Raw genomic sequence first — 27967 nt, forward strand, 5'->3', positions numbered from 1 at the left:
AGTGTTTTTCTTAAATAAATTAATTGTTTTATTTGTTATTATTGCGAGACATAGAGCTCTTTAAATGGCAGTATTTTGTTATTTCATGCATATAATTGCATTTATTTACATATGCACATCTTAAATGTACTTTTACATATTTTATTAAATAGCGATTTTGCTTTTCTGAAATAAAATTTAAGCAAAAGAAGCCAGAAGAGAAAGATTTCATTAAATTTGACTGAATAAGCCTTATTTACACTTTTGTCTATTACCTATTGGATCGAAGTAGACTTATGAAACCGAAATACAGTCGAACTTCCATAACTCGAACTGCTCTAACACAAAGTTGTCCATAATTCGAGCTATTGAATAGGCAATAAAGTCAAAATTCATACAAATTACATTCTGTAACTCGGAAATCTCTCTAACTCGAAGTTTTTTTGTGGATTATGGTGATTCGAGTTAGAGAAGTTCCACTGTAGATAGCTTTTCAATTCATTGAAATGATACATTTCATTATAAATTTTCAATATTAAATATGTATGCTTCTTCGTAGACATGTAGAGATGGCAATAAAGTAGAAGTATTTGCTCGTTTTTTGATATCACATAAAATATCTAAATAATAAAGAGCCAAGAATTCAATTTTGTGCACTCTATTGATTTTTTTATATTTCAATATACCAAATAAAAGCTTTCAGTTCAGTTATTATGGGAATGCTAACATCAAATGTATACTAAAAAATCTTCCATCTCTACATCTCTCTAAATAATAAGTACAATTTTAATAAATAAATCGGTATTTATTCATATATTAATTTTTTGTATTTATAAATTTGTATATGTAAATCGCTTCACATATATGTATAAAAGCATCATATATATTCACATACACATTTCATTTATATGCTCTGTAGAAATAACTATTTTGTACTGGTAATTTAGAAACTTTTCAAAATTCTTCATTATAATTTATTATTTATAGAAAATGACTCACTTGCGTATTTTCTTAAGATAAATATAAAAAAATGTAGACTTAACGTATTGCACGATCTATTGAGATCCCTCATTGAAACACTAAATTGTGCCATATTTGAGTATTTATAGCTAGTATACAATAAACCCAAAACGCTCACTCTTTGTTCTTATTTTCTTTTCATTGATACTTTATTATTAGCAATTAAATAACAAATTAAACAGAAACCGTATTATAATAAACAAAAAACATAATAATCGACTTGTTTTTAGCAAATTAAGCACTAACTTTCAATTCATTCATACACTTTACAAAAAGAAAAAACTTTATATACATGAAAAAAACGAAAGCTTATTGAAAGCGTTTAACACAAAACTTAAAGCATATAATATATAAATATTTATGTACTTGTACATATTACAAAAATTCCGTTTGCTCGCAGTACTCCTCTCTCTCTCTTATAAAAGGGCTAGAACGCATTGAGGACAATAATATACGAATATACTATTTACACATGGAAATTATTGAAAAACGTTTCAGTTGCATGGATGGGTTCCACATCTAGACTCAACGCCGCGTTGCTATTTAATACATTAAAGACTATGGCAAATAGAATGTAGGCAGTGTAAATTCCAAGTGCGATCCACCATAAAAGTTGTTCGTGCAGCTTTTGTTCGAAATTCTTGAGTACAATGAGGCCGATTGTGAGACCTGCTAAGGCACCAGTCAAATGCGCGACATACGACACTGACGGACTGTACGGATAATCTTCGGCATAGCGTGCATAAATCGCAAATCCAAAGTCACAGGATGCTGCAAGTATATTAATAGAAATATATGACAAATATTTATAATTTTAATTTTTAGGAAGCCATTCGTATATGAATATGTATATGTACAAACGTACTCCCATACTTACCGAATATCAAGATAGCAATCAGTCGTATAATGCCGTAACGCATTTGATGAAAATTCAGCATGACATTGGCCAAGTGAGCGGCCAGCAGTGCGTACACACCGCCACTGGCGCCCACCAGACACACTTCTGGATCAAAAATACTAGTGCCTGTGAATAATGTAAAATGAGCAAATTAAAAAAGCAATAATAAAATACAAATACAAAAATATAAGAGTTAACTGAACGTACAAAAGTTGCGCTAAAGGATAAAGCATTTATAGTATTTTGATTTTTTGGAACATTTAATTTTTGAGCCTTAACACTTTCCGACATTACTCCTTACATAGCTATGAACATTACCTAGTGATCCCGCCAGTACACCCGAAAAGTAAACGCAAGCTATTCGCCCAGAGCCATGTACCATCTCGAGTGGTAAACCGAAGAGCAATTGCACACATAAATTGAAGCCGAGATGAAACCAACCAGCGTGTAACACCATATACAATACGAAACGCCACACTTCACAACGTTTATCGGGACGGTAAATGAAGTATGAATCGATCGGAACTGGACCCGCAGGTTCCGCTTCTCCAGCAACAAGTGTGTGATAGGCGAAGAAACAGAGCTACAAGAAAAAAATAATTTTTATAAATTTAATACCCATTTTGTTATTATGGTTAATTATGTTTCTAATCACTTTTTTCTTCGAGTTAAGATAACCTCAAATACGAAATATTAAATATTGTTTTTCCATACATATATAGATATATACAATATATAAAATTTAGACAGCCATACATACTCACACGTATGCCGTTTACACACACTATCCGGTAGCACAACTTAATTAACATTAACATACACAACTGTCATGGCAACTTATCCCCATAAGGCAATAAAGGCGCATAAAAACCGACAATTAAGCATGTTTACGGTGTTTTTATGTTATTTCGGTTTTTACTATCAAACATTTTGTCAATCATATACATATGCATGTGTGTGTGTGTGTGTAATAACATGTAACAGTACTAAACAAAAATATTTGATTATTTACTTATGGACATTTTATGGTTTTTCAATAAAGCAACTGGCTGACATACACACAAGCAAGCATATTAGTTTGCTGGATATTTGTGTGCATGTCGTAGAATATTTTGCGTATTGGAATATTTAAATATTTAAATATACTAATGGACACATTAAAAATAACATCAAAGGAATTGCAAGCCGCTTTTCTATACGCATACGCATAGTTATTACATATTTGACATTTTTAACTCAAAACCATTCACTAGAAATTCCAAAACCATTCATACAATTTTATTACTTGACTCCCATGGTGTTTAGGTACATACATGTGAACATGCAAATATGCATTCGATCAAGTGCATACATACATATGTTTTTAGATTTTTATAAAGTATGTAAGAGGAAATGTATTACATACCTCTATGATTGTCATCAATATAATGAATAAAGGCGGGGGACAGCAAGAGTATCGATCGGCGTAATATTTTCGATCACGCTCCTCGGGCAATATCTCCATGGCGACGACATGTACCATCTTCTTGAAGAATGGCGGTTCCTCTAACACGAGATGGAAATCATTTTCGGAACAAACTTCTCGATCGCGATGATGAACTGCACACTTAAAGCTTCGCGAACGCTTGCCACTCATCTGCAATGAAAAACATATATTTTATTTTTAATATTCCATAACTCGAACTTCGTATTCGAGTTAGAGAAGTTCCACTGTAAATTTCAATAACAATTATCATCTCGTAGAAGAGCAACAAGAGAAAATACCTACCAATCCTTAATGGAATAAAGGCAGTAAAGTAACTACTTCACATTGCGATTGATACTAGTTGTAAAGTATATTAAAAGTAGTTTCATTTACTACAGTGTATTTTAGTATTTAAAGCTTGTAAATACATATGTATATATGTAGTACATATATGTGGATAAAATATTCACAAAGCGGAAAATGGAATTGAGTTCAATTAAAAGTGAGACTCATTGCGTGAAATCAAAGTTTGAGTTCATTTTAATTAAGTACATATGTACGTACATACATAGCTAAAAACATATTAATTATTTGTTCATATACTTGTAGTTTCATGTGCATACTCCTACATATAGGCAATTTAGTAGCCCACCCACTCAAATCCGTTAATTTATAGCAAATTATAGAGCCCCTTGTTAAGCTCTTTATTAATAGTTGAACAATTACATCATTACTCCGACGTCGAAATTTATTTACACACAAGTAAACATTCCTAGTTGTACTTTTCAAGCTTTTATATGCAGCATATGTATGATAAAGCAAAAATATACATTTGAGATTAAGAAAAAATCAGCGGAAGATCCATTTAGATTCTTTTTCATATCAGCACATAAAATATATATATTTTAGTAATGATTACTTTTCGAAATTTTTCGATTTTTAACAATATCCCACTTAAAATATTCTACATTTCCAGAAAATATTCATTACTTCATAGTAAGTAGATAGATAATAAGCCTCCTAGGCACATCCAATACCATTAGTATTAAATCAACAGAATATTCAAATTACATTAGTTTAATTATATTTAACCTTCGAAACCAAGTAAATCGTGTTACGCGTTATTTACAAACATATTCAAGAAGTACCACCAAATGGCAACGCTTCGCAAGAGAGTAAAAAAACCAAAGTCGAGAAATTGAGAGCGAAAGAGCAGAACACCGCTGCGCTTTTAAAATTCAAATTTCGCGAAAACGTCGGCAGAATAACGGGGCGCGCAACTTCAACCATTGATAAACACAAAGTACTGCACTACAAAATAAACAACAAAACCAAAGTAGCTTACGATTTACTTACTCATTATTTATGTCAATAATCTTAAACCAGCAGATAAATGAATAATCCCTTCCTTCGACGATTCTCTTTTATTTAACAGCTTTGCAACTGCAAATTTCCACTTACAAGTAAAGAACACAAAACAATAGACGAAGATTTACTCCAATTGGTTTATCAATGACTGACGGAATTGCCAATTGTTATGAATTTGAATTCTGCGAACAGGTGTGCGAAAATTCGTGGGTGTGTTCGAATTTCGCGAACAGTGTTGCTAATTATTTGCAATTAGCGCATGTTGTGGAAAACTGATTATTCGGTTCTATGGTTATACAAAAGCTAGTAAAATGTGAATATAAATAATTTTATTAAATTAAAATTAAAATTTACAAATGAATTTATCTATATTACTATTATAAAGAGGAAAAATTTGTATGTATGTTTGTAATGAATAAGCTCAAAAACTACTGTGCCGATTTCAAAAATTCTTTCACCATTGGAAAGCTACATTCACCCAGAGTAACATAGGCTATATTTATTGCTATAATCTACACTTTCTAGAAATAGTTAGAATAGGTAAGGGTAACAAAAAGACTCCGGAGAATCTAAATCTGACAAATCAAAATATTAAAAATATACAAGCTCACTTCATAATCCGAGAGAAAGACAACGGACACCAAAGACCACACTCAAAAATGTAAACAAAAACACCACGTGATCTTGTAATGACATCACGTGATTAGGGTGGGATCATTGACCTCACTCAAAAATGTAAACAAAAATATCACGTGATCTTTAATTGACATCACGTGATCTGGGAGGGGTCATTGTCCTGTAATCAAAAATATCACGTGACCTTGAATTGATATCACGTGATCATACTGGGGTCATTGACCTCACTCGAAAATGTAAACAAAAATATCACGTGACCTTGAATTGACATCACGTTATCTGGACAGGGTCAATGACCTGTAATCAAAAATATCACGTGACCTTGATTTGAACTCACGTGATCAGGGTGGGGTCATTGACCTCACTCAAAAATGTAAACAAAAATATCACATGACCTTGAATTGACATCACGTTATCTGGACAGAGTCAATGACCTCTAAACAAAAATATCACGTGACCTTGAATTGATATCACGTGATCAGGCTGGGGTCATTGACCTCACTCGAAAATGTAAACAAAAATATCACGTGACCTTGATATGACATCACGTGATCAGAGTGGGGTCATTACCCTGCAAACAAAAATATCACGTGATCTTGAAAAGTCATCACGTGATCAGGCCGGGGTCATTGACCTCACTCAAAAATGTAAACAAAAATATCACGTGGCCTTGAATTGACATTACGTGAACTGGGCGGGGTCATTGACCTGTAAACAAAAATATCACGTGATCTTGAAATGTCATCACGTGATCAGGGTGGGGTCATTGACCTCATTGTGTAACCGGATATGATGTTACCGGAACCGGATATGGATAACGATATTGCCGGAACCGAAAATGGGGTGACTGAATATTGGTTACTGAAACTGGAAGTGGGGCATCCGGAAACGGAATGAGCCAACTGAAACAAGATATGGGATAACCGATGGAATCAGATATGGGAATGATGTGCCGGAACCGGAAATTAAGCAACTGGTAATATTTTACCGGAAACGGATGTTCGATATAGAGCAAAATTGCACAGGAAACGTCCCTTCTCCAGAAAGTGCCGCCGTTTTCCGTTATGAGACTTCCGTTTCCTGTAATCGGTATCGATATTGGTGTAAAGTTTTATTCCGCTATCTCCATCAGACACCTAAGACTAGAGGTTGTAATCAAGATTTAGCTCAGTACAAATAAAACATAATTTCATGATCGAGTTTTCTTCATTTTACTTTTTTAAATGAACCCACGCAAGAAACGGGAACATACATATATATGGGAGCGTGTGTAAAAACTTATAACTTTTCGTGCGACGACGGAGCGGTCGGCTAGTGTATGTATATGAAGAATTAAGAAATTTTTACCAAAATTCCTTATAAAAAAAGTATTCGGAACTTCATTAACAGCACGTCCGTTTATACTATGTATGTATGTATCTAAATATAAAGTATCTACAATTGCAGTACATAAGTTATAGTTCCACTTTGAACTTCCGACTTTACTTATCGATTGATTTTCAAACCGCTCAATTCATGGAATTGAATTGTCCAGCACCCGCAGTGTGTGTTGTCAACAATGGAACACCCAGAAACACTTTGTGCTATGGCCTTTATTGCATGCACACCTACTTGTATGTATGTTTGTATGTATATGAAACACGACATTTATCAGCAGCAGCAGGATGGTCCATTTCACTTAGCTCGATTCGGTGTTTTTAAGAAATGCTCTTTAACGTCACACATTCAGCCTGAACGCTGCGCAAGTGTGGATGTGTATGTGTAAAAAAGGAGATCTAAAGTAGGCCGCACACCAACAAAATTCGCCGATAAACAAGGAATGCTCCTAATTTTCCGCACAAGCCTATTCCCAGACACATATCGACAGAGATATGAATGTGCATATACTACGGTACACTACTAATTGGCGCAAGAGTCAGTAGATCATGGTGACCTACTGTCCGGAAAAAGGACAATGGCCAGTTATATTCGCTTTATCCGAGCTGCACAGAGCGTGTCGGCTCGTACACACAAAAGTGTTTATCATTTGTTTGTGACACGCACAATTTATTATTGCATAAATAAACCAACAACAAGCACACACACACACACACACTCACTTATGCGAATATGTGTGTGTGAAAAAAGGAACGTTGTCTCACAAAACTGTTGACACACATAGTAAAAGGCGCGAAGCCAGAACTAAACGACCGACTTGCTGGCATCTTCCCCGAATTGCCGTTGGCCCGGTCGACCTACCAGCATTTAAACTGTCTATGCCGCTGCCGTTGCGGCCACCGTCCACTACTGACCAGTCGTCCTGCTTGTGGGTGATAATGTCACTTACTTCTCTTTCTACAATTTTTTATCTGCTTTTCCCTGTTCGACTGTCCTTGAAGATAGACCTCCGGCGTTTACGTTTTAACACTGTGCGAACATGCAAACGCGCCATGACTTCGTGGCGGCGGGTGTCAGCACGCACAAATTTTGTTCGTTGCTAATTAAGATGAGCTGTAAATGGCCATAAATGAAATATATTTTTGGTTTATATTTCTGTCTTACGTAGACTCTACGTGTTTCTCTCACTTATTACAAATTAATAAAGCAAACAGGGTTGCTTCGGTCCTCTGAAGATATTATTGACAAAATTAAACACTTTATATTTGTATTTATTAATATCTGTCCATAGAACACGTCTATAAAATCTACATTAATCACTTAACCAGAAGAAAACCAAACCTTCCTCAAATTTTCCCAGAAGTATAGGGGTATGTTCAAAAAATAACAGGAATTTTCGTATTTTTTTAATAATATTTATTTATTCGTCTACATTAATGTCGTCGTCTTCAAATTAGTCTCCATTCGATGTTATGCGCTTATGCCAGCGCTTCTTCCAATCGTCGAAACACTTCTCACACTCGATTTGTGGAATAGTCTTTGGCTCTTTCAACGATTTCTCGTATGTTTGTAAACGACGATCTTACATGTTAAGGTTCTCTTAATTTTGGGAATAGGAAATAATCGAACGGAGTCATGTCGGGCGAATGTGGAGGCAAAGATTTCTTGAACAAGCAATGAAGTGTGATCTTTCAACTAAGAAACATCGCGAAGCTAAAATAAAGCAATGAATACAGCTCCTAAAAAAATAATAATTTTGACCATTGGACTTTTGGACAATTGGAATTTTTAAAATTCCCGTTATTTTTTGAACACACCTCTATATGTATTTATAAGTCTAAACATAAGATTCTCATTCATGTTAAAGAGTCTTTAAGCATTTCTAAATACACACAACCCCATATAGAAGAGTATATTTAGATGTACACACAATAAGGCATTGACTCCCTTTTCTAACCTCAAATTAAAGTCAAAGTCCCATCGATTAAGCAAAGCCTTTGTAAACGCAGCGGCGAATCCTCCAATGCTACTGTGCGTTTTATTACTTCTTTAACACAAATTAGTATTTCTATATGTACGAGTATATCCTCACTATTTACAACTACTAATTGCACAAATCATCAAGTATTTTTCATTTATTCGCTTTATTTCCGCCGCTTTTGCCTTTCAACACAATTTACAGGAGTGTATGTTGTATTCACATAATTATAGAGCTGCAAAATTTTCCCTCAAATTGCGCAGAAAAAAACCAAACAAAACAAAAACACAAAAAAAAACAAATAATAGTCGTTATATTATACCCACATTGGGTTTCTGAACATGTGCGAGGATCTCGGTGTGTAAATGCCACTTTCAAAATGATTGATTTGCTTTGTTGTGTTCTATTTAGCTATTCAACTTCTAAGGAACCGCTTTACCAATCGACAAATTGCCTTTTAAACTTTGCTATTATTCATAGTATATATGTATGTATGTGTTTGTGTGTGTGTGTATGTGTGGTAGTGCAACCACAAAGGCTGAGAATTTTATTAAACCAAATATACTAAAATACCTACCACGTATTACCTCCCCTAGGTAAAATACACGTTTATATATGTATGCATGTGTGTGTATGAAACACTTGCTCTGAGGTAAACTAGCATTGAGTTGAATTCAAAGTATTTTACAATTCCATTATGAATTTGTTGGAAGTTAAATAGTCGAAAGTTTTTGACAATTAGAAAAGTGTTTTGTATAGAAGAAAACTTCGAAATATGGGTTTACCGTTCTCTGTGTGCATGCATAGTTGTATTTATTACATGAACCCATTCTATGTTTTTCTAATTGAAGTTCAGGGTGGAAATAACAGAGTAAGAGAATACTTCTTAATGTATTTAATAACAAAGCAATTTTGTTTTCGCTCTCGAGGCTCATATGTTGCATAATATTTGTACATTTTTTTATTTTATTTATTTACTTTTTAACCAATTAATTTTATGAGAGAATTCTTATAAAGAACACCATCCTCCGAGAGAAATTTTGTAAGAAGCTTTTTCCTTTAAGAAACACACTCGATCGGCGATCCGATTTAAAAAGAAAAATCCGTTGCAATAATTTTAAATTTTGACTCCACCAAAGTATTAACCTTCGCCCGACGGACCGCCATAACTGTTTGTTAATAAACTCTTACATCTCTTTGCTTTCTCCAAATGAAATGCAGATATCTTTCCTTCAACTTTGCAGTAATCAAGCAAACCGTACTCGACAGCTTGATTTAAACAAAAACTCTATCAAAATTTCACGCGCACACTTGACCCTGCGACCCAGCATTAAGCTTGCATTCGCCATACTTCTGCATTTGTAAGCGAAAATTCCGAGCATGTGCCAAGATATTGAAAGTGCAAACGTTATCATCGCAACTTTGAAATAAGTTGGCGCAGAACGAATCAAAAGGCTGTAAACCAAGGCAGTGGGCGCAGAACTGCTAATATGACTGTCATGCGAAAAGTGGATGCAATGCTCTTTGCGATTGCAGGCTTCGTTGCACACATTCATAGCGCGCTTCATAGCTGGAGACTCGTACTCGCACTCGCATTTGTGATGTGTATGTGCGTGCGCTCAGCGTGTCCTTAGTGCAATGGAAATGGACACCAGCACAGCGCTGCTTGTCGCAACGAATGCACCACACAATCAAAATAAATGGCTACGAAATTGACCATTGACCAGACGTAGTCCACGTTTCCAACATCTCACTGACGTCAGCAGCGAGCGGGCTACATTCTAAAATATTTACTAGTTCCAAGGTAAAATGCGTACCACTCAACTTTTACTCACAAGTACCAGCGTACTCATTCATTCATATACTTATCTATATTTTAAAGTGTAGAGATTGGACAAAGCGATTTCTTAAAATAAAGCGTTATATAGGTTTATATCCTAAGTAGGTGTTGGATTCGACTGGACTGAAATATCTAACTAAACTCCAATATATTTGTGACTTGATATCAAGAGAATCATATTTAGAATAATTTCTGGAACGTAAGGCTAGAAGAAAAGCAGTAAAGTGAATCATCCAGATTTTTTTTGAGCTGTGTTCAAAAAATAACGGTAATATTATATTTTTTTTTTAATACACCTCGTATAAAGCATATTCAATATTAGATAACTTATCCCGTTTAATGAATATTATTAAAAACTCCTAGAAGTGAAGCAACGTAGTTCCAATATTGTTATGTGTTAATATATTGTGAAAGTAGTTTCGTTTGATGACAGCAGCTGTTTCCTTATTGATTTCTTTCACAGCCAACTTCACCCTTAACTGAACTTTAGCGTTATATATTTGAATATCTGATGTAGGAGGCTTTTTTGTAAATAATTTTTTAAATTTACTGGAATATTTTTTTTTTGGTCCCTTTCGAAGATGAAAAATCGAAAACACCATTTCCGGAATATTTTACTGTTTTACTGTAAAAATTTTAAAATATGCAAAAATTATGTAACGCCCCGTAAAAACGTGTTGACCGAACGCCAATACCGAAATTAGTTTATGACAATTCCAATCTTGAGGATGCACCACGTCCTGGAAGGCCTCTATAAGGCGATGTGGATAAAATAAAAAGTTTTACGCAATAAAAAGTCAAGTTTAAATTGAACTATAAAAAGGACCCAACAAGGACTAGGATAGATTCGATTTTGTTAGTATATATATACCGAACAAGCTGTTGAATAACATAACAAAGGAGCTGCCTTTACGCCGCGATGTCTGAGTTTGGTATCCCCACAAAACTAATACGGCTGTGCAAGTTGACGCTGAGCAACACCAAAAGCTCCGTCATGATTGGAAAGGACCTCTCCGAGACGTTCGATACCAAACGAGGTTTCAGACAAGGTGACTCACTATCGTGTGACTTCTTTAACTTGATGCTGGAAAGAATTATACGAGGTGCAGAGAGGGTACAATCTTCTACAAGAGTGTCAGCTCCTGGCATACGCCGCTGACGTTGACAGTCATAACTTCGAAGTCGTAGATAATTTCGTATACCTGGGAACCAGCATCAACAACACGAACAATGTCAGCCTCGAAATCCAGCGCAAAATCACTCTTGACAACAGGTGCTACTTTGGACTGAGTAGGCAATTGAAAAGTAAAGTCCTCTTTCGGCAAACCAAAATCAAACTCTACAAGTCGCTTATCATTCCCGTCCTGCTTTATGGTGCAGAAGCTTGGACGATGTCAACATCAGATGAGACGACACTAGGAGTTTTCGAGAGGAAAATTTTGCGCAAGAATTATGGTCCTCAGAACATAGGCAACGGCGAATACCGCAGACGATGGAACGATGAGCTGTACGAGTTATACGACGACATTGACATAGTTCAGCGAATAAAAAGACAGCGGCTACGCTGGCTAGGTCACGTTGTCCGAATGGACGAAAACACTCCAGCTCTGAAAGTGTTCGATGCAGTACCCGCCGGGGGAAGCCGAGGAAGGGGAAGGCCTCCACTCCGTTGGAGGGACCAGGTGGAGAGCGACCTGGTTATACTTGGTATCTCCAACTGGCGCCGAACCGCGAAGGAAAGAGAGGAGTGGCGCGCTCTCATCGATTCGGCTATAACCGGTTAAACGGTTCAACGCCAATTACTTACATACATACAATAGACAGGGCAAAAAGAATATTTAGAACACAAAAATCCTTTGAATAATATAGATTTATAATCTAAGTTTACAAAAAACAAAACATATTTTAGACAAAAACAAAGATTTCTCTACCACCAATTACAACAAAACCATTTAGTTTGACATTCGAATAAGGAACATTTTATATTTGCCTTATATACATATGTGTGTGTGTGTGTATCCGGGTATGCATGTCAATGACAGCGCCAACAGCGTGCGCAGATTTGAAGCGGAAGCTCGTTTGCACCTTTACATGACTTCCCGTTGACTCGTGTGCAAACCCGCACACAAACAGACGCACATCAATGAGGCCTGTGTGTGTGTGTGGTGTTTGAATAAATGTGGTTGCACTTTGGAACGGCGGATTGACAGCACAGCTTGTCGCTATGCAAAGAAGTCGAGCTCAGCTCTTAACGCTGCGCTAATGTCAGCCGAAAGACATAAAGACGAAAAAGTAGAAGAACCAACAAATTCAAGTAAGAAGGTCCTTCCTACTTCTACTTGATTTTGATTCGCAGCGGCACTACGCATTCGTCGCACTCCAACGGCAGAATTGTTATATTTGAAATTACGAATTCTTAAATCAAATTTGCTCAAGACAAAGAAGAATTCGCATTGATTTTGATTGCAATGGCAGGAGTTGGGAATATCAATTAGGGGGAGAAACAATGGAAATGTGAATGCTTAAGGATCAATGAAGGCGTTCGCATGCTTATTGTTTCGCAGACATGTGTACATATGGATTTTTGTATGTTTGTACTTTAATCGTTTTGTGTTTGTATTTACTTAACGTCACGTAAGTGAATTTTGCGTAGCGAAAAAGTATTTTTGCATATGTCTATGTTTGAATGCAAGAAAAAAATGTATGCTTGTGAATCTATATATACAGGGTGCAGCAACAATTGCTTGAAATCCAGCAAATACCAAAGAAAGAAAGAAGGAATAGACAAGCAATTTAGAACAGTCGAATTAACAAGTAAATGAAATAATTAGATTTTTGGTAGGAGACGAGGAACTTAAATTTCTATGCGAGATTAGATTTGCCTCTATTTTTTACGATTAAGTTCCAAAGTTTCAAATCCCACATGGAAGAAACGAAAAATGCTCATTGGAATATAAAAAGTAAGCTCCGGAATGAGCCGGATGCTTAGGAATCGAGCTGTTTCGACAGGGTCGGACCGTAGGGAAAGGGGTGTTAGGTGAACAGGGTTTGTTGGGTATGCAAAAATTCAGTATTTCGGATCTACTCTGGATAAGTAAGAGTTTAACCTGCTACAATAATCAGAACAGAACGACTTTGGCAAGGGTCACTCTTGTTTCACGAGCTCGTCATCTGTAATCGAACTGCCCCAAACTTCGCATGATGTAAAAAAAAATTGGCGAGGTACTTCCCGATACTGCTGAGGGTGAGTATTGTTGTACATTTTAAAAACATTTTCGAATCAGCTACAAAAATCGGCGGGTAAATTCTGCGAAAATGGAAAAAGTTTAAGGACATCCTGTATTTGCATTTGCAAAGGCATTTTACTGCGAACTGTGTCCATATATATATTAGGAAGTAACTCCCTGTTAAGTGAGTTTGTCGCACTTTGCAGCTGCCACATTCGACAACTTCTTTTTTGGCTCACGGCAGTCTGCCAACGCCACCGGAAACGGAATGACACGAGCAGAACGGGTCCTTTAGTCCGCTTTTGCGACGCCGCGGCACACACATACATACATATGTAGATGGATGTGTAGGACTGCAATCAATGTCTCCTCGGTCTCGGTCTCGGCTGTTCCTTGCGCCTCAGAAGTGTGCGTTAATTCTCCGTTTGCAGCTTTTTTTTTGTTGGCGCCTCAGTGTTTTCAGTTTCTCCCTGCGTTCTTCAAAAAGTTGTTGATTTTATTTGGCGTCCACACATGCGTACACACAAATATGTGCTGATCAACAGATTTTTTCCTTCACCGTCGTAATTCGATATTTTTCAAGCAGCACCTTGGCATTGCCGCATACTCATGCACACATATGTCCTTACGCAAGGCAAATCGCTATTGAGATTGTATGGCGCAGGCTTTTCAATTATCCATTTCGCTCGTTTTAAATCAAATATTGAAGCAGTTACGCTCGTAAAGCAAATGACAACAACAGCAAACACATGCGCCACAAGCACCTGCCTATATGTGCATGTGAGTGTGTGTGTGTGTATTGACACACAAACGGGTGGCACGTTCTATTGCTGGCGCAACACGCAAACAAACGAGCACACAAACACACAATCAGACGGCGCATCCGTGCCACAACGCACCTGGCAGTGCATGTCACCTATGCAAACTCATCAATGATTTGCCGGCAGCGTTGCGGGCAGTGCACCGATTAAGTTTCCTTTTTAATGAGTTGCCCGCGACCCTTTGGCCATGAGCCGCATTTATATCCGTGCATGTCAACAGAGAGTGCATGCAACACGAGCGCATCTATTTATTGACGGCGGTGACAACCCCTTGCCACACACACACTCTCATATATAAATGCAATGCGTTACACATTTGATGGTTGCATAAGCCAAATTCGGGCTCGCGGCTGACGAATAAATTTTCATCAGAATACAAAAATTTGTTAGTAATTTCGGTAGTTGAAAGTTGAGGTTTTTAGCCGTTATGTTGTAACTAATTACGCTCGGTTTAGACACATGTGGCACTGTCGCATAACGCTTCTAATGATGATGGCGCACCCGCCGGTGCAACCAAAACACCATTATCCATGAGTCAACATAATGCAGAGTCGACGGTGTTTAGGCGCTGCGCCGCGCCGCGCGGAGCTCTCTCAGCCGGAACCAGTACACCTTATTTTAAGCGCGTGCACTTTCATATGTAATCATGTGTGTGCCAGCTCTTAGTGCAACATTGTTTGTGTGCTCAGGAATATTTATTTTCATAATGTCATTACTGTTTAACCTCCGGCCGGAGTTGTTGTGAACTTAATGCTTGTGGCGCAGCGTGTTGCTGGAGTTCATATTGCTTGTTGCTCCACGAACGTTACATACGAGTATAGTACTCGTGCAATTAATTGAAGCATTTGAGCTCGGCAAATTTCCACCCGGCAGCATCGGAAGTAATTTTTGAATTTTACATGCGTTGTACCTCATATACCTTACATAACCTCAAAATATCTCACAAAATATTTACTGTGCTTAATGGCATTAGACGTAATTCTAATGGTTTAAAGATATCGATTCTGTATAATTTCGAAGAATATTCCATATCGCATACCGTGCAATATTTTATTTTAGGAGAAAATCAAAAGACTATATTTGAAGTAGTGATTTCCAATGGTTTATTTGGAAGAAAGCTCCTAACACTCAAAATTGCCACTGAAATTTTACAAAACTACTCTGAAAACATCAGAATTATTAGACTGAAAGAGTCGTTATGAAATTACTAACTTAAGGAGTTCTGTTTAGGCAGAAACTCGAGTAGAGCCGCTGGCATTCCTCTTCGGGTTACCGAAACTAAACAGAATTCCTTTAAGAACTAAAACTCTCTTTCCGCAAGATAAAGACTCCAAAATATTGTAGGCAATGGCAGAAATATACTCGAGGGTTTGATAATATCTCCCAATGAACGATCCTTCCAGCAAAAGTGACCTTAACAAATGCTAGCTGAGACGAACAGACTGATACCGAAACCTTCCTCGAAAGGAATACCAGAAGGTCGATATATACATATGAAGAGTTATTTAAGGTTTCTACTCAAAAACACGTTCCAAAATTGAGAGCGAACCTGGATCCTACCTAGGAGTAGTAAGGCAGCCGCCGGGGGAAAATATTTCAACCAAATTCATAAAAAATTGCATTCTAATAAGCAAAGGGGCATTCTTATTCTTATCAATGACAATGTAATGCAAGTGCAGACAGCTTTCAACCAAAATATGCATTCATCTGACCAAGTCGTAGACGCCCCTACATTTAAACATTTACTTGCAAGAACATACCATTCGCGTTCTTGCTGTTGCAGACATGTGGGCAAAAACGCTTGAAGCTGCCAGCACGCAGCAGCCCATATGGCCAGGCGCTCGACCCACCTCCGACAATGCGCGACAAACAGTCGACAAGTGGAGGAATATGGTTCGGTACAGGCGCCTCCATTGCCGTAGCGGAGCGACGCGTTGCAATCTGGCGACCAAACCTTATTAGGATAAATGATTTAAAGCAAAAATGCCGCACAATAAACACATACACACGAACATTTATTCGTACACATCTTCACACGTTCGTGTGGTTAAAGTGAAGGTATGAATGCCCACGAGCCAACCAGCTACACAGCAGCGCTTCGAAATGCAACAGTTTGCGATTCGCGCTCCACCAACAACGCCCAGTATCCCCATGCGCGCTATTACACATGCGCAATACAAGCTCATCGATTGTATGATTACTGAATTTATAACACAAGATCGCACGTGACACCATGCGCCGTCGCCGAATCGCCAATTGCAATCCTATTACCAGCTGCATCAACACCAGCCGTCCGTCCGTCCGTTCATCGGACTGTTGATCGACAAACAGCGACAGCACCAGCTAAGATCATTGATCACATCAGCTACTGATTTGCTACTGATAAGACAACGCAAAAAGGTTGCAACTTCTTCTTCTTCTTCTGCTTGCCACATTGTCATTACCGCTTGTTGTTGTAACCGTTGTGTTGCCAACAAATGTGTTGCACGTTATGACATATACGCGAAATCGTGGTAAGCGCACAGCGCCACACTCACTCACTCAGCGGCCACAGCTGCATGAGTTGGGTGTGCGGCGGCGCGTCAATCGCATGCGTCCAGCTGGCCGAGCGCTGCCCGTCTGGTCTGGCGCGTCGCCATTGTCGCTTAAGATGCAGGAATGCGCACGGGAGTCGCAAAAAGCGAACGGCACAGGCGCATGCATTCATTGTGCAATCAGCCCACATTTTACTCCGCCCTGCCCTCCCATTCGCACAACTCTTCCTTGATGAATTACAGTTGCGCTTCACTACTAAAGAATATACTTGTGTCTAAAAAAAAGTGCATTTTGATTGAACATCGCTCATCATTACAAATTGAAATACCCGCGTTGCATTTTATAGACAGATGCATTCGAGTCGAAACCAGAGCAAAAGGTGGAGGTTATTATGGCCAAAAGTAAAAAAACGAAACGAAACGAAAGAAGCACCAGTCAATTCTATTAACATTCTGACTATAAATATTTAAGAAAGTATCCCCCATTCCGGTCGCGACAACAAGTAATTCTTTGGCTTGCAAGGGCTAGCTACATTGACGTCGGAATGGGAGCGTATTGGTAGTCCATGGTCCACGGTGAGACTTGGGATCGTGACAGATGCAAGTTGCCAAAGCTGTATGGAGGAAGGCGAGATGGAATCATCTAAGCATTTCCTTCTTCATTGTCCAGCTTTTGCCAGACTGAGGTTGAAACACCTCGGAAGGCCCTTTTTCGGCGATCCTAGCGAATTGGCTAGAATCGATATTAGCCGTCTTAAGAAATTTGTATCGGATTCCAAGCGTTTTGCTGAATCCTAAAAGTCTTTGATCCACAGGGAGTTTTATTGGTACCACAATGGACAGCGCCAAGACTGTCTAAGTGAGATCTTCTGTTTTTACAGAGATCTGCCTACAAACCTAACCTAACTTAACCTTGGCTTATTGCAGCAACGAAGCGTCGTGTTACAAGGTTGTGGAACTCTTTAACCTATAAGACCCAAAATTTGCTTTAAACCTTTAGCGTTCAACTTAACGAGATCAAGCATATGAAGCGACTTATCCCTTGTGCTTTGCGTCCTATTCATATAACTAAAGATTGCTTACTGTGGACTGATAACAGAAGCAGATTTTTTCAATGAGAAAGTGGATTTAACAGTCTTAAAGACACCTATAAAAAATATATACAATCCAAAGTATGAACCGAGCAGCTTGTAATCTAGTGAGGTTATGACGCTTACTTAAATAAATATATTAATCGGATTCTTAAATGGTCATCATATTAATCGATTTGAGGATCGAATGTGCCCTTTCAAGAATTCGCGCTTCCTTAGAAGTTGAAACAAATAGTCCGGTATAGTGCCACTGACCCTAGCTCCGGCATCGGTATTTCAAAGAACTCATGCTAAATTGAATTCGAAACAACGAAACCAGAAGGACTTCAGCAATTAAGTAGTTTGGAATCTTTATTTTTATGAAAACGCCGTTCAAGGCAATTTTTAATAAACGAAATAGTTTTTTTTTTTCCTGGATCCATTAATGAATTGTTTCGTAAACGCAGTGCGAATGTACGGAAAGTGCTTCCATGCCATTACAACCGCCATTACAACAACAAACACGCGCTTTGCAGCGGAGCGCAGCACATTACCACATTACAATCGAGGAATGACCTGCGAACAAACAACAATAACAATAACATGTAATAAACTGCCACAATCAAATTATAAGCAACAGAAGGCAGCGTTGCATTTTCCACTGCATAACTCATTCTTGTTTCTGAATTCAATGCACGCCGAAGCGAACAACTGCTGTTGCTGTTGTTGGCTTGCGCTGTTAGGACCTGTGCCAAGCACGCACCAAGAAATTCCTGAATCTTGTTCTGAATGAAGTCGGAATGCACAAACGGTAAAAAATGCAACAAGTGCCGCCGCTCGCCACTCGCCACTCGCCGCCACACACCCATTGCCCACAGCCATGCACCCAACTACGCGGCGCACCGATCAACGCCTCGCCGTGGCTGCTACCGCACAGAAGCACCGCGTTGCAGCTGCAAGTTTATTGAATAAACTTAACCGACGACGGCATACTTGTAGTGTTCGGCCGTCAACCGATCGCTGGGCACGCGACGCGTCGCGATTATGATGTGCGCAATGCGCATGCGCCTGCGCTTCGTCGTTCTTCGTGGCATTTGTGATTTCTTCTTCATTCCTCGTTGTTTATTGTTGCATGCATTTTATTTTGCTCGATTTCTTTTAATATGCAGCAAGCGCGCTGAAGCTGATCTCGCAGGTTATTATCATAAACATCTTCAGCACATCATTATCACTGGCGGAGAATCGACCAGATTGCATGCACTGAATGTAAGTATGTGCCATACGATGACACGCGTGCGCTTGCATACGAGCTTACGGACAAGTGAATTGGTTTTTCTACTCAATCGAGACGCTCTACGCTTACATTATACATCAATCACAACGGCATTGTCCGCAGTCCAGTGTGAACTGTGTGTATATATGTATGTCTGCGCAGAAGAGACGAGCTGTGAACGAAATCAGAGCGTGCTGGCGGTGTCTACTGGGTGCAAATGCATCGCGCTTATGGCTCCGGGGACATCATTGAAGCCGTCGTCAGCCTCACGCGGCACTGCTTGGCGCTTGACGTTGGCAGGTGAAGACAAACACCATTTCTATTGAAATCAATGTGCATATGCGGAGAATGCGACGAAGAACCGCAACACGGAACGGATTGCATGCATCGGTCCAAGCGAGGGGTGGTGGCATCCAGCGCCTGCCGTCTGTCTACCAGCTGAGCCCATCAAGCGAATGCCAATGGTTGAAGGCATGACATGCCGGCTGAGGAATCGGCGCGTGCGCCGTCGGTTTTAGTAAATCAATGCCAAGCCATAAATGGTAATCGTTTTACAGATTGAATAATCGCCACACCACGTTCTTGCAACAGCAATAGCAACAAAGGCACGCATGCTACATGTTGCATATGGTATGTGGCATGTGGCAAGTGCTCTATCATGCTGCACATAACATAAAGCTTTTACTGCATTCACAGCTGCTATTTCTTGGCAGCACTGAAATAAATTAGTTATTAATTAGCAATCAGAGCAGAATTCATTCATAAAATCTGCACATTGCAAGCGTCAGCCGAGTGAATTATAATTCTTGAATGAATTTTTAATCACTGCGCAATTATTGGCCCATGATCGGAATAGATCGTAGAAATATGGAGAAATATTGAACATTAGCTTAGCGGTGTTCTGAGAACGGAGCTCTGTTCTCAACAGATCCTAACTACTATCTCATCAGATTGGTGCCCCACTATCCTCCTGTATTTCGGCGCTGGATTAATAGTATTCGTATAACCACGGTAGGCGTTTGATAACGATCAGTACATGTGCCACTGCGATATCATTCTGGTCTAATGTGGATCTCAGGATATCTACTGAGCTAAATATTTGCTCTTAGCAAGAATCAGGTCGCCGCAATGGTCGGAGTTCTTACTAAATACTGTTCGATAGGTTCACATACCGTGAAGACAAAAATATTATGTCGGATGCAAATAGCCAAAGTATCATGGGAGAAGGTGAGATTGATATATCTAGACACTTTCGCCTTCACGGACTTTGCTGACCGGCTCTTGAGGGTCTATGGCTTCCATTTCGAGCAGCTTGCGGCATCACAAAGGCCTGGCTACGGTTCATAAAATCATTTATCCGATAAGATATTAGTTGATTTAATAGTATTTGAATAGTAGAAGAAGTCGCACAGGGACCTGTCAAGTGAATACAAAGCATTTATGTAGAAAGCTAGTTGTTTCAGTCCCTGCTTTCTCAGTAGAAATTGAAACTAAATTTTGGAATCCTGCAACTTTCTGGTCGTCTCTGAATGGCTGAAGATTTTAATGTTTAATATTTCCATATTAGAGATTTAGTTTAACGAGAGACTATCTTCAGAAAAAAATAATTGTAAGATTAAGAACTTATCCTTCGAATGAGATGGATAATCGTATACCAAGAAGATAATGCTCAACGATTCTTCTTTAAATATCAATTAAAGACCACAAATATTTCCAAAGGCAAATAAAATACTTTTTCTTAAATTTATGCTACGGTAGCCTTGAAGAACCAAACGAAATGAATGCTAAAAAGGAAAAAAATTGTTTGTTGTCCAATACTTATCCGAAAACAATTTGTGGGAATTCTTTTTTTACAATATTTACCGTTTGTCAACAAATTAATAAATGTACACAAGGGATAACAACAACTCAAACGAAATACCAAACAAAAAACATAAAATGCATTCCACTTGTCAATAACAACATTTACAGCCAACAACAGCAACAACGCTAGTAGGACCAGCGCATATTTGTTGAGGACACACACACACCCATTCACAACCGTTGGATAGTACAAATATAACGGCAGATGAACGCATCAAATCGAATCGAATTGAATTGAATTTCTTGAAGCAGAAAGAGGTAAACAGCAACGCCCGCAATCTGAACAATTCTAATGACAATAACAACAATAATAGCAATGTATGTAAATATCAATATGAGCACGCACCCACACACACATGTAGCAGCGATGATGATGACAACAACGACTGCGATTGCTGCTTGAGGACCCTACCAAGCCACTGCAATAAAGGAGTAGCCAATGCAAATATGCGTGCGTAAGTGTGTTTGTGTGTGCAAGCAAACAAGATGCGGCTCTTAATGGAATTGCAATTGTCGGAGAATCTCTTTTGAGTGTAAGCAGCACTCACACACTTACATGTTGCCTGGGAGAAGGTGAGCCGGCCGGCCAGCAGCAGAAGTGAACACAAACAAAAAGGACACAAATATGCAAAGTGCAAATTAGGCAAAGGATATTTGCCAAAACTGCACAAAAACAAAATTATCAAATGTCAATGTGCGTGTGTTTACATTTGTTGGTGCATAGAATAGCCTGTAGCCTTTGGGCAACAATAAAAGCCATTGATGCATTTACAACGACATGTGTCGGTATGTGTGAGTGGACATTTTCCATACATGACTCTCAAATGTACATACAAGCAACAAACATTGTGGAGAAAGAGTGACCTACTGGACTGTTGATTTCTCAAACACTATATAATTGAAATGAAGCAGAGCTGAGATGGTTCCAAACACAAAATTAACACTCAAGTCAAGGAAATTATTCATGTCATATGGGCTGGGTAGATAGTACATATAGCACTTTTTCACAAAAAATATAGAAATTTATAAAAATGTTTTTTTTTTTTTTAACAACAAGTTCACTTACCACATTTACAAAGTCCTGAAAGGTCACGTAACCGGGTCCGATCGGCGATCGCGCCTTTTTCGCACGCTCGTAAAGCAATTCACGTTTGTTCATAGGCACTTGTGATAAGAATTCGGCAGATTTCAATGCTTTTATGAAGTCATCTACTGGTATCTCACCGAAACCCTCCGGATCAAACTGTTAGTGTAAGAAAGATGCGAAAAATTATGAGTAATAAATTTCATATATTTTTATATTTTCATAGTATCACTACAACGAAAGCATAGAATTAGACTAGAACTATTCTTTTTTTTACTTTCATAATTTAGAATTGTAAACGAATTAAAGAGCAACCTGGCGAAAATACATTTTGTAATTATACTTTCACAACAAAAGTTGCTAAGAGAGTATTATAGTTTTGTTCACATAACGGTTATTTGTGAAGTCATAAAATATAGGGTTATATATATCAAAATGATCAGGGAGACTAGTCAAAATCCAAAAATTAAGCCATAAATACAGTTATAAAAATAAAATTTGATATAAAGGATCGCCCTAGTAAGGGACATGGCCCGCCCCCTGATAGGTTTATTGTATATATCTCGCAAACGAATAAAGCTATATAAACCTAACTTTCTTCAGTCGGTTCCCTTACGTGTGAGGTACGTACACACTATGAAAATAGTTGAAATCGGTTAATAACCACGCCCACCTCGCATACCAAAGTTAGGTTGCAAATTACTAAAAGTGCGTTAACTCACTAACAAAAACATTAGAAACACTAAATTTTACAGAAGAAATGGCAGAAAGAAGCTGCACTCAGATTTTTTACAAAATGAAAAATGGGCGTGGCATCGCCCACTTATGGGTATCTCAGGAAATACTCGACTGATTTCAATGAAATTCGGCATATATTATTTTCTGGACACCCTGATGACACGCGTGGAAAATGGATGAAATCGGTTCACAACCACGACAACTTCCCATATAATTCAATTTTGAACTCCATCTGATTCGTTAACTTTATAATATATATGTGCATAAGGAACAAATGAAGATTGCGGAATAAAATTTTACACAAATACTGTAAATGATCTATGGCATCACTTGTGAAAAAATTTTCGAAATCGGACTATAACTTTTCAATGCCCCGGATATCGAATATGAAAAACTCAGTGCCTTAGGGTAATTTTTCACCGAAAATATCGGTAAATCTCTCAGATATCTTAATTTAATTCAGAGGAAATCCTTTTCTTCAAATAGTGTGTCTCTGTATCATGAAATGGTTAAAATCAGGTCATAACTTCCCCTAGCTCTCATATAGCTAATTATAGGATTTTCAAAAATATGATGGGCTTAATAGCTTGTAAATCGGTTAATATGTGAAATATCTTACCCAAGTTAAACGAGCATATCATCATCAGATATACTGAATGTTGGTGATGAAAATGAGTAAAATCGGTTCAGGAATTACCTTAGCCTATTACTATATATGATGATTTTCGTTTTTCTATTGGACTTTATACTGAATATATGGGACAAATTGTATGTTATCTTTATAAAAATATAGCAATAAATTGAGAGAGTATAAAATTAGCCTTTCCTTACTTGTTATGAATGAAAAATAAAAAAAGTAACCATTTGGGATTCGAACCTGCAACCTGAGTTCTAACCAATACAGTAACAAACACTATGTCTCTATGCAACTGCATTACACTCTAAAAAAATTTTAAGGAAAATATAAATTCAAAAGTACTAATTCATATTTGTATTGGGTTAATCTATCATGGCCATGATAATTCAGAAGGACTAATTTAGATTTTTATTGAGATTATCTATCATGGCCATAATAAAATTTTGCATACATAAAATTTAAAGATCACTTACCATATCGAATAACAATTTCCATTTCTGCAAAAGGAGTAAAAATAAAGGAATTAATAAAGCAAAACACTTCAAAAGTAGATGAACTTACATCACGCAGCAATTCCCGACGCAGTTCCGCCTCATCGAAGTCTGAATTGAGCGAGGTGTGTTCAGTCTCATAGCCGGCATCGTTTGTACATTGCTGTATTTGGAAAATAAAAGAAAACAAGAGCGTTAGCAAATACCACTGAGGTGTCTATTCTCGCGATTCCCTAAAAATGCATTGTTATACTCACATAACGTACTTGTGTGTGTGTATGTGATATGGAAGCAATAGATACCAGCGAGCCGGCGATCGTTGATATGTGTTCAATTTCAGCCAAAGTCTCCTGTTGGCTACTCCCAGCATTGTTGGTGCTCTGAATATCGACGCCACGAGAACTGCAACGATCGAAACCGCTCCACATGCCGTTGCTGCACTTCACTACGCTTTGGAGGGACGCGATTCTATGTAAGCCTTGCAAGCCGAAAATACACCACTACCAGCAATAAATGCTATCTACAGCGTAAAAGCCTTGCCAAGGTACTTCTGTGCAGCATAGGTTTTAAATTTTTTTACAGTTCTTGTGCGATTAGAGAAAAGTTGCACTTCTTCATTTTTATTGAGTTTTTAAGGTTTCGTGTACACTCATTTTCACAGTGTAGAAATGCATATTCTGCGTAGCGCCTTAAAGTATGCAACGGATACCAAAGTTAGCATGTATAAAGAATACTAAGAATATAAACACTCGATTTTATTAGGCCGTATGTGGTCTGCTGTGTAGAGTGCGTATTCTGTAGTAACTAGAGGTCGCAGGTTCGAATCTCACTTGTCGAAACTTTATGCGTACCGTTATTTATTTAGAGGTGTTTTTACTAGCAATTTTAATTTCCGCCCTCATTTCATTCAATTGCACGTTGAAGCTCTCTCACCATGGCTTCTCCGTTAACGTTTGTGTGGGGGCCAAAGCGAAAATCCCGTTTAATCATAGACTACTTCCGGCCTTCAATGCCAGAGTCTATTTCATGCCCGGGAAATAATTTTATTGCTTCCGCTAATTTTAACAGCAATTTAAGCCCGTGCACTAGTACAAACATATATGTATATACGAAAGCTTACTCCCTCAAATGCAATTTAACAACCTCAAAGTGTGAGTTAGTGCCATAACTTTTCCCCCTTACAGTAAGTAATTGCCCTTCTATAGTGAAAATCCATTAATTTTCGATATTTGTAAAAATTATTATTAGCTCTAATTTGCTCGCATACAAACTAATTTACCTCTACTATAACGGCAATTACTATGGCCTCGTGCTCATACTATGATCTCACCCCCTGTGTTGTTTACATCCTTTTTGCTCGCCCTTTGACGATGAAAGCGAATTGGTAAAAGGGTTTGAACACGCCAAAAGCACGAAAACACGTTTTACCAAGGAAGTTGTCTGACATTTCCGCAAATTTTTGTGGCAAATGTTATTGATCTACACCTTGTCATTGCATGTCTCACATGAATATGTAATCACAATATTATTATATTTTTATATATATAATATCCCAGCACTTTTCGCATTCAGTGAGACCACATACGACGATGACGACGATATCCTCATATCTTTAACAACAACAATTATTCAACAAGAGAACTCTCGATGAGTTTACGCTTTGCTGATAATAATTCTGTTTCTCCTAATATTAGTCTTTAAAAGATAGGTTCTAATAGATATAAGACTTTTCGGGAATACATCAATGCGTTCTATGCGCGCTCGATTTGAGAAACACAACCTTTTGATTTTGGTTAGATCGCTCTGAAAATACTAGTTATGAAAACTATATACAATCTTTCTGGACTATCTTGTTACTAACAGCAAAGAGAAACAAAATTGCGAAAGCTTCTCTATAGAACTTCTCTCAATTAAAAATAAATTATAAGACAAGACCTAGTACTAATGATCTGAAACGGATTTCAAGAACCCTAACGATTTTAAGGTTTACTAGGCCAAATATCAGTCAGTCCCTGCTGGGGATCCGGTTCAACTGTAGATACATACGTATTTGAAGTTTGTTTATTTACACCAGTTAACTACGAAGAATACCGTTAAATCTTTAATATATTCTTTTCGTTTATCCGAACACATTGTTCGGCAAGAATTTCTGTAGGCACTTCACTTAAGTTAAGCCACTTCATTAGCTGTTGAGTGCAAACATCTCCTTTCAGCTTTGTTCAACTTTCCACACTTTACAACACTTCAGGCTGGCAACCAGCGAAGCCGCCTCGAAGTTTGGGGAAAAATCAATACGCAAACGCCAAACAACCGTTTACAAAAGAACTAAAACTGTATGAAACACATTAATAATTGAATGGCAACGTGACGGCAGCACCAGGCGCCAGTGACGAGTGCGAAAACCGACAACAATATGTGACGCACGGTTGGTACACCTTTCGTGACGTTGATAAAGCGTGCAACGACCGCGACCACAACAACCGCAACAATAGACATGGAGGGTCGGAAACCTTTAATTACCGGACCGGCGGTGTCCACAATGCCTGAAACTACACATATTATTATCCCAACAAAGGCAAATAGCACTAAAGTCGGTAATGCTGTCGGCGAGTCATCCAAAGGAGTGCAAATTTCAACGCCGGCGTTCACTAGCACATACTTATGCAAATCCGCTTTGGCACTTGGATGCATGGAAATGCTCCCTCGAAATTTGCATACACACATGCACACATATTTATATTCTACATATTTCAGTGGGAATGTGAGCTTTAGGTTGTCTGTGGATATGCAAGCTCTTGATATACTGAAAGCACTCACTTAGAATTATTATCTAAATTTATTAACAATTTAAATGCACACTAACCAACGCACACATACAAACAAACACACGTCGACACTCTGTTTTCACCGTTTATTCGCACTGTTTTTGTTCACAATTTTCTTTGCTTTCTTCTTTGGTGTCTGCGAACGAACACGCGACCGGCAAAAGTCTCAAAAAGCGCGCAGTGACAAACCGTTACGCCTGCAACACCCCCAAACGGGAAGACGACAAAATGATAACTAAATTTGTGTGGTGGCTGAAATGCCTGTATGCGTCAGTCTACTGACTTGGTTTGTTTTGAACGCTGTCAGAGCAAGCGATTTGGGTGACCATATTCAAATTTGGTGAACCTTTTTTCTGGAAATTTAATTATTTCGAAAAGTTATAGACTTTAGTACGAAATTTATTTTGGCAGCTTTGACATTTTTAGAGTTAAGGTGACCATTATTAGAAAAAATACTAAATAATACAGTTAGTTAAAAGCGTTATTTTCATTTTTTTCTTTTGCACAACTGTCGAGTGCAGTGCAATCTACAGTTACTGTACATCAAGACCATTATAAGTATTCAATCGAAGTTCTATATTCAGTTCGAAACATACTTTACTGAACTTACTATTTATAAATATAACAGTCTGGTCACCTCAACTGTTTTGTTTTGGCCATAATCATCTCTATAAGGGTTGTTCTTATGCACATTCATCTCTCAAGGGGAGAGTGTCCCCCCGTTTCCACTTGCTTATGCTATGAACGTCTACCACCCTCACCACATCCGCTGCTGCGCCGTCAGCTGAACAGTGAAAGAGGGCAGAAAGCATGTGGAATGCCAATAAGCTGATAAATGTGGGG

The 27967-nt window shown here is 38.1% G+C and overlaps 1 protein-coding gene across 4 annotated transcripts; it reads right to left on the bottom strand.

Annotated features, from left to right (window-relative positions):
- Positions 1 to 224: 224 nt before the first annotated feature.
- On the bottom strand, positions 225 to 27517 carry LOC105212120 (protein rhomboid). Of its 4 annotated transcripts, none has more exons than XM_029041215.2 (9): positions 27177 to 27517; positions 24557 to 24987; positions 24370 to 24462; positions 24282 to 24305; positions 22416 to 22592; positions 3303 to 3533; positions 2216 to 2480; positions 1877 to 2023; positions 225 to 1770 (listed from the first exon to the last, which is right to left on the bottom strand). In XM_029041215.2, the coding sequence occupies exons 2-9, from the start codon at positions 24725 to 24727 to the stop codon at positions 1466 to 1468; spliced, it is 1413 nt and encodes a 470-aa protein (XP_028897048.1). In that variant the 5' UTR covers positions 24728 to 24987; positions 27177 to 27517; the 3' UTR covers positions 225 to 1465. The 4 variants fall into 4 exon arrangements, with proteins under 4 accessions (XP_028897048.1, XP_011182220.1, XP_011182212.1 ...); XM_011183918.3 differs by having other exon boundaries at positions 24566 to 24987; positions 27163 to 27517; XM_011183910.3 differs by having other exon boundaries at positions 27163 to 27517.
- Between the last annotated feature and the right edge of the window lie 450 nt (positions 27518 to 27967).

The sequence above is a fragment of the Zeugodacus cucurbitae genome, chromosome 4 (assembly GCF_028554725.1).
Source record: "Zeugodacus cucurbitae isolate PBARC_wt_2022May chromosome 4, idZeuCucr1.2, whole genome shotgun sequence".
In the NCBI taxonomy this organism is placed as follows: domain Eukaryota; kingdom Metazoa; phylum Arthropoda; class Insecta; order Diptera; family Tephritidae; genus Zeugodacus; species Zeugodacus cucurbitae.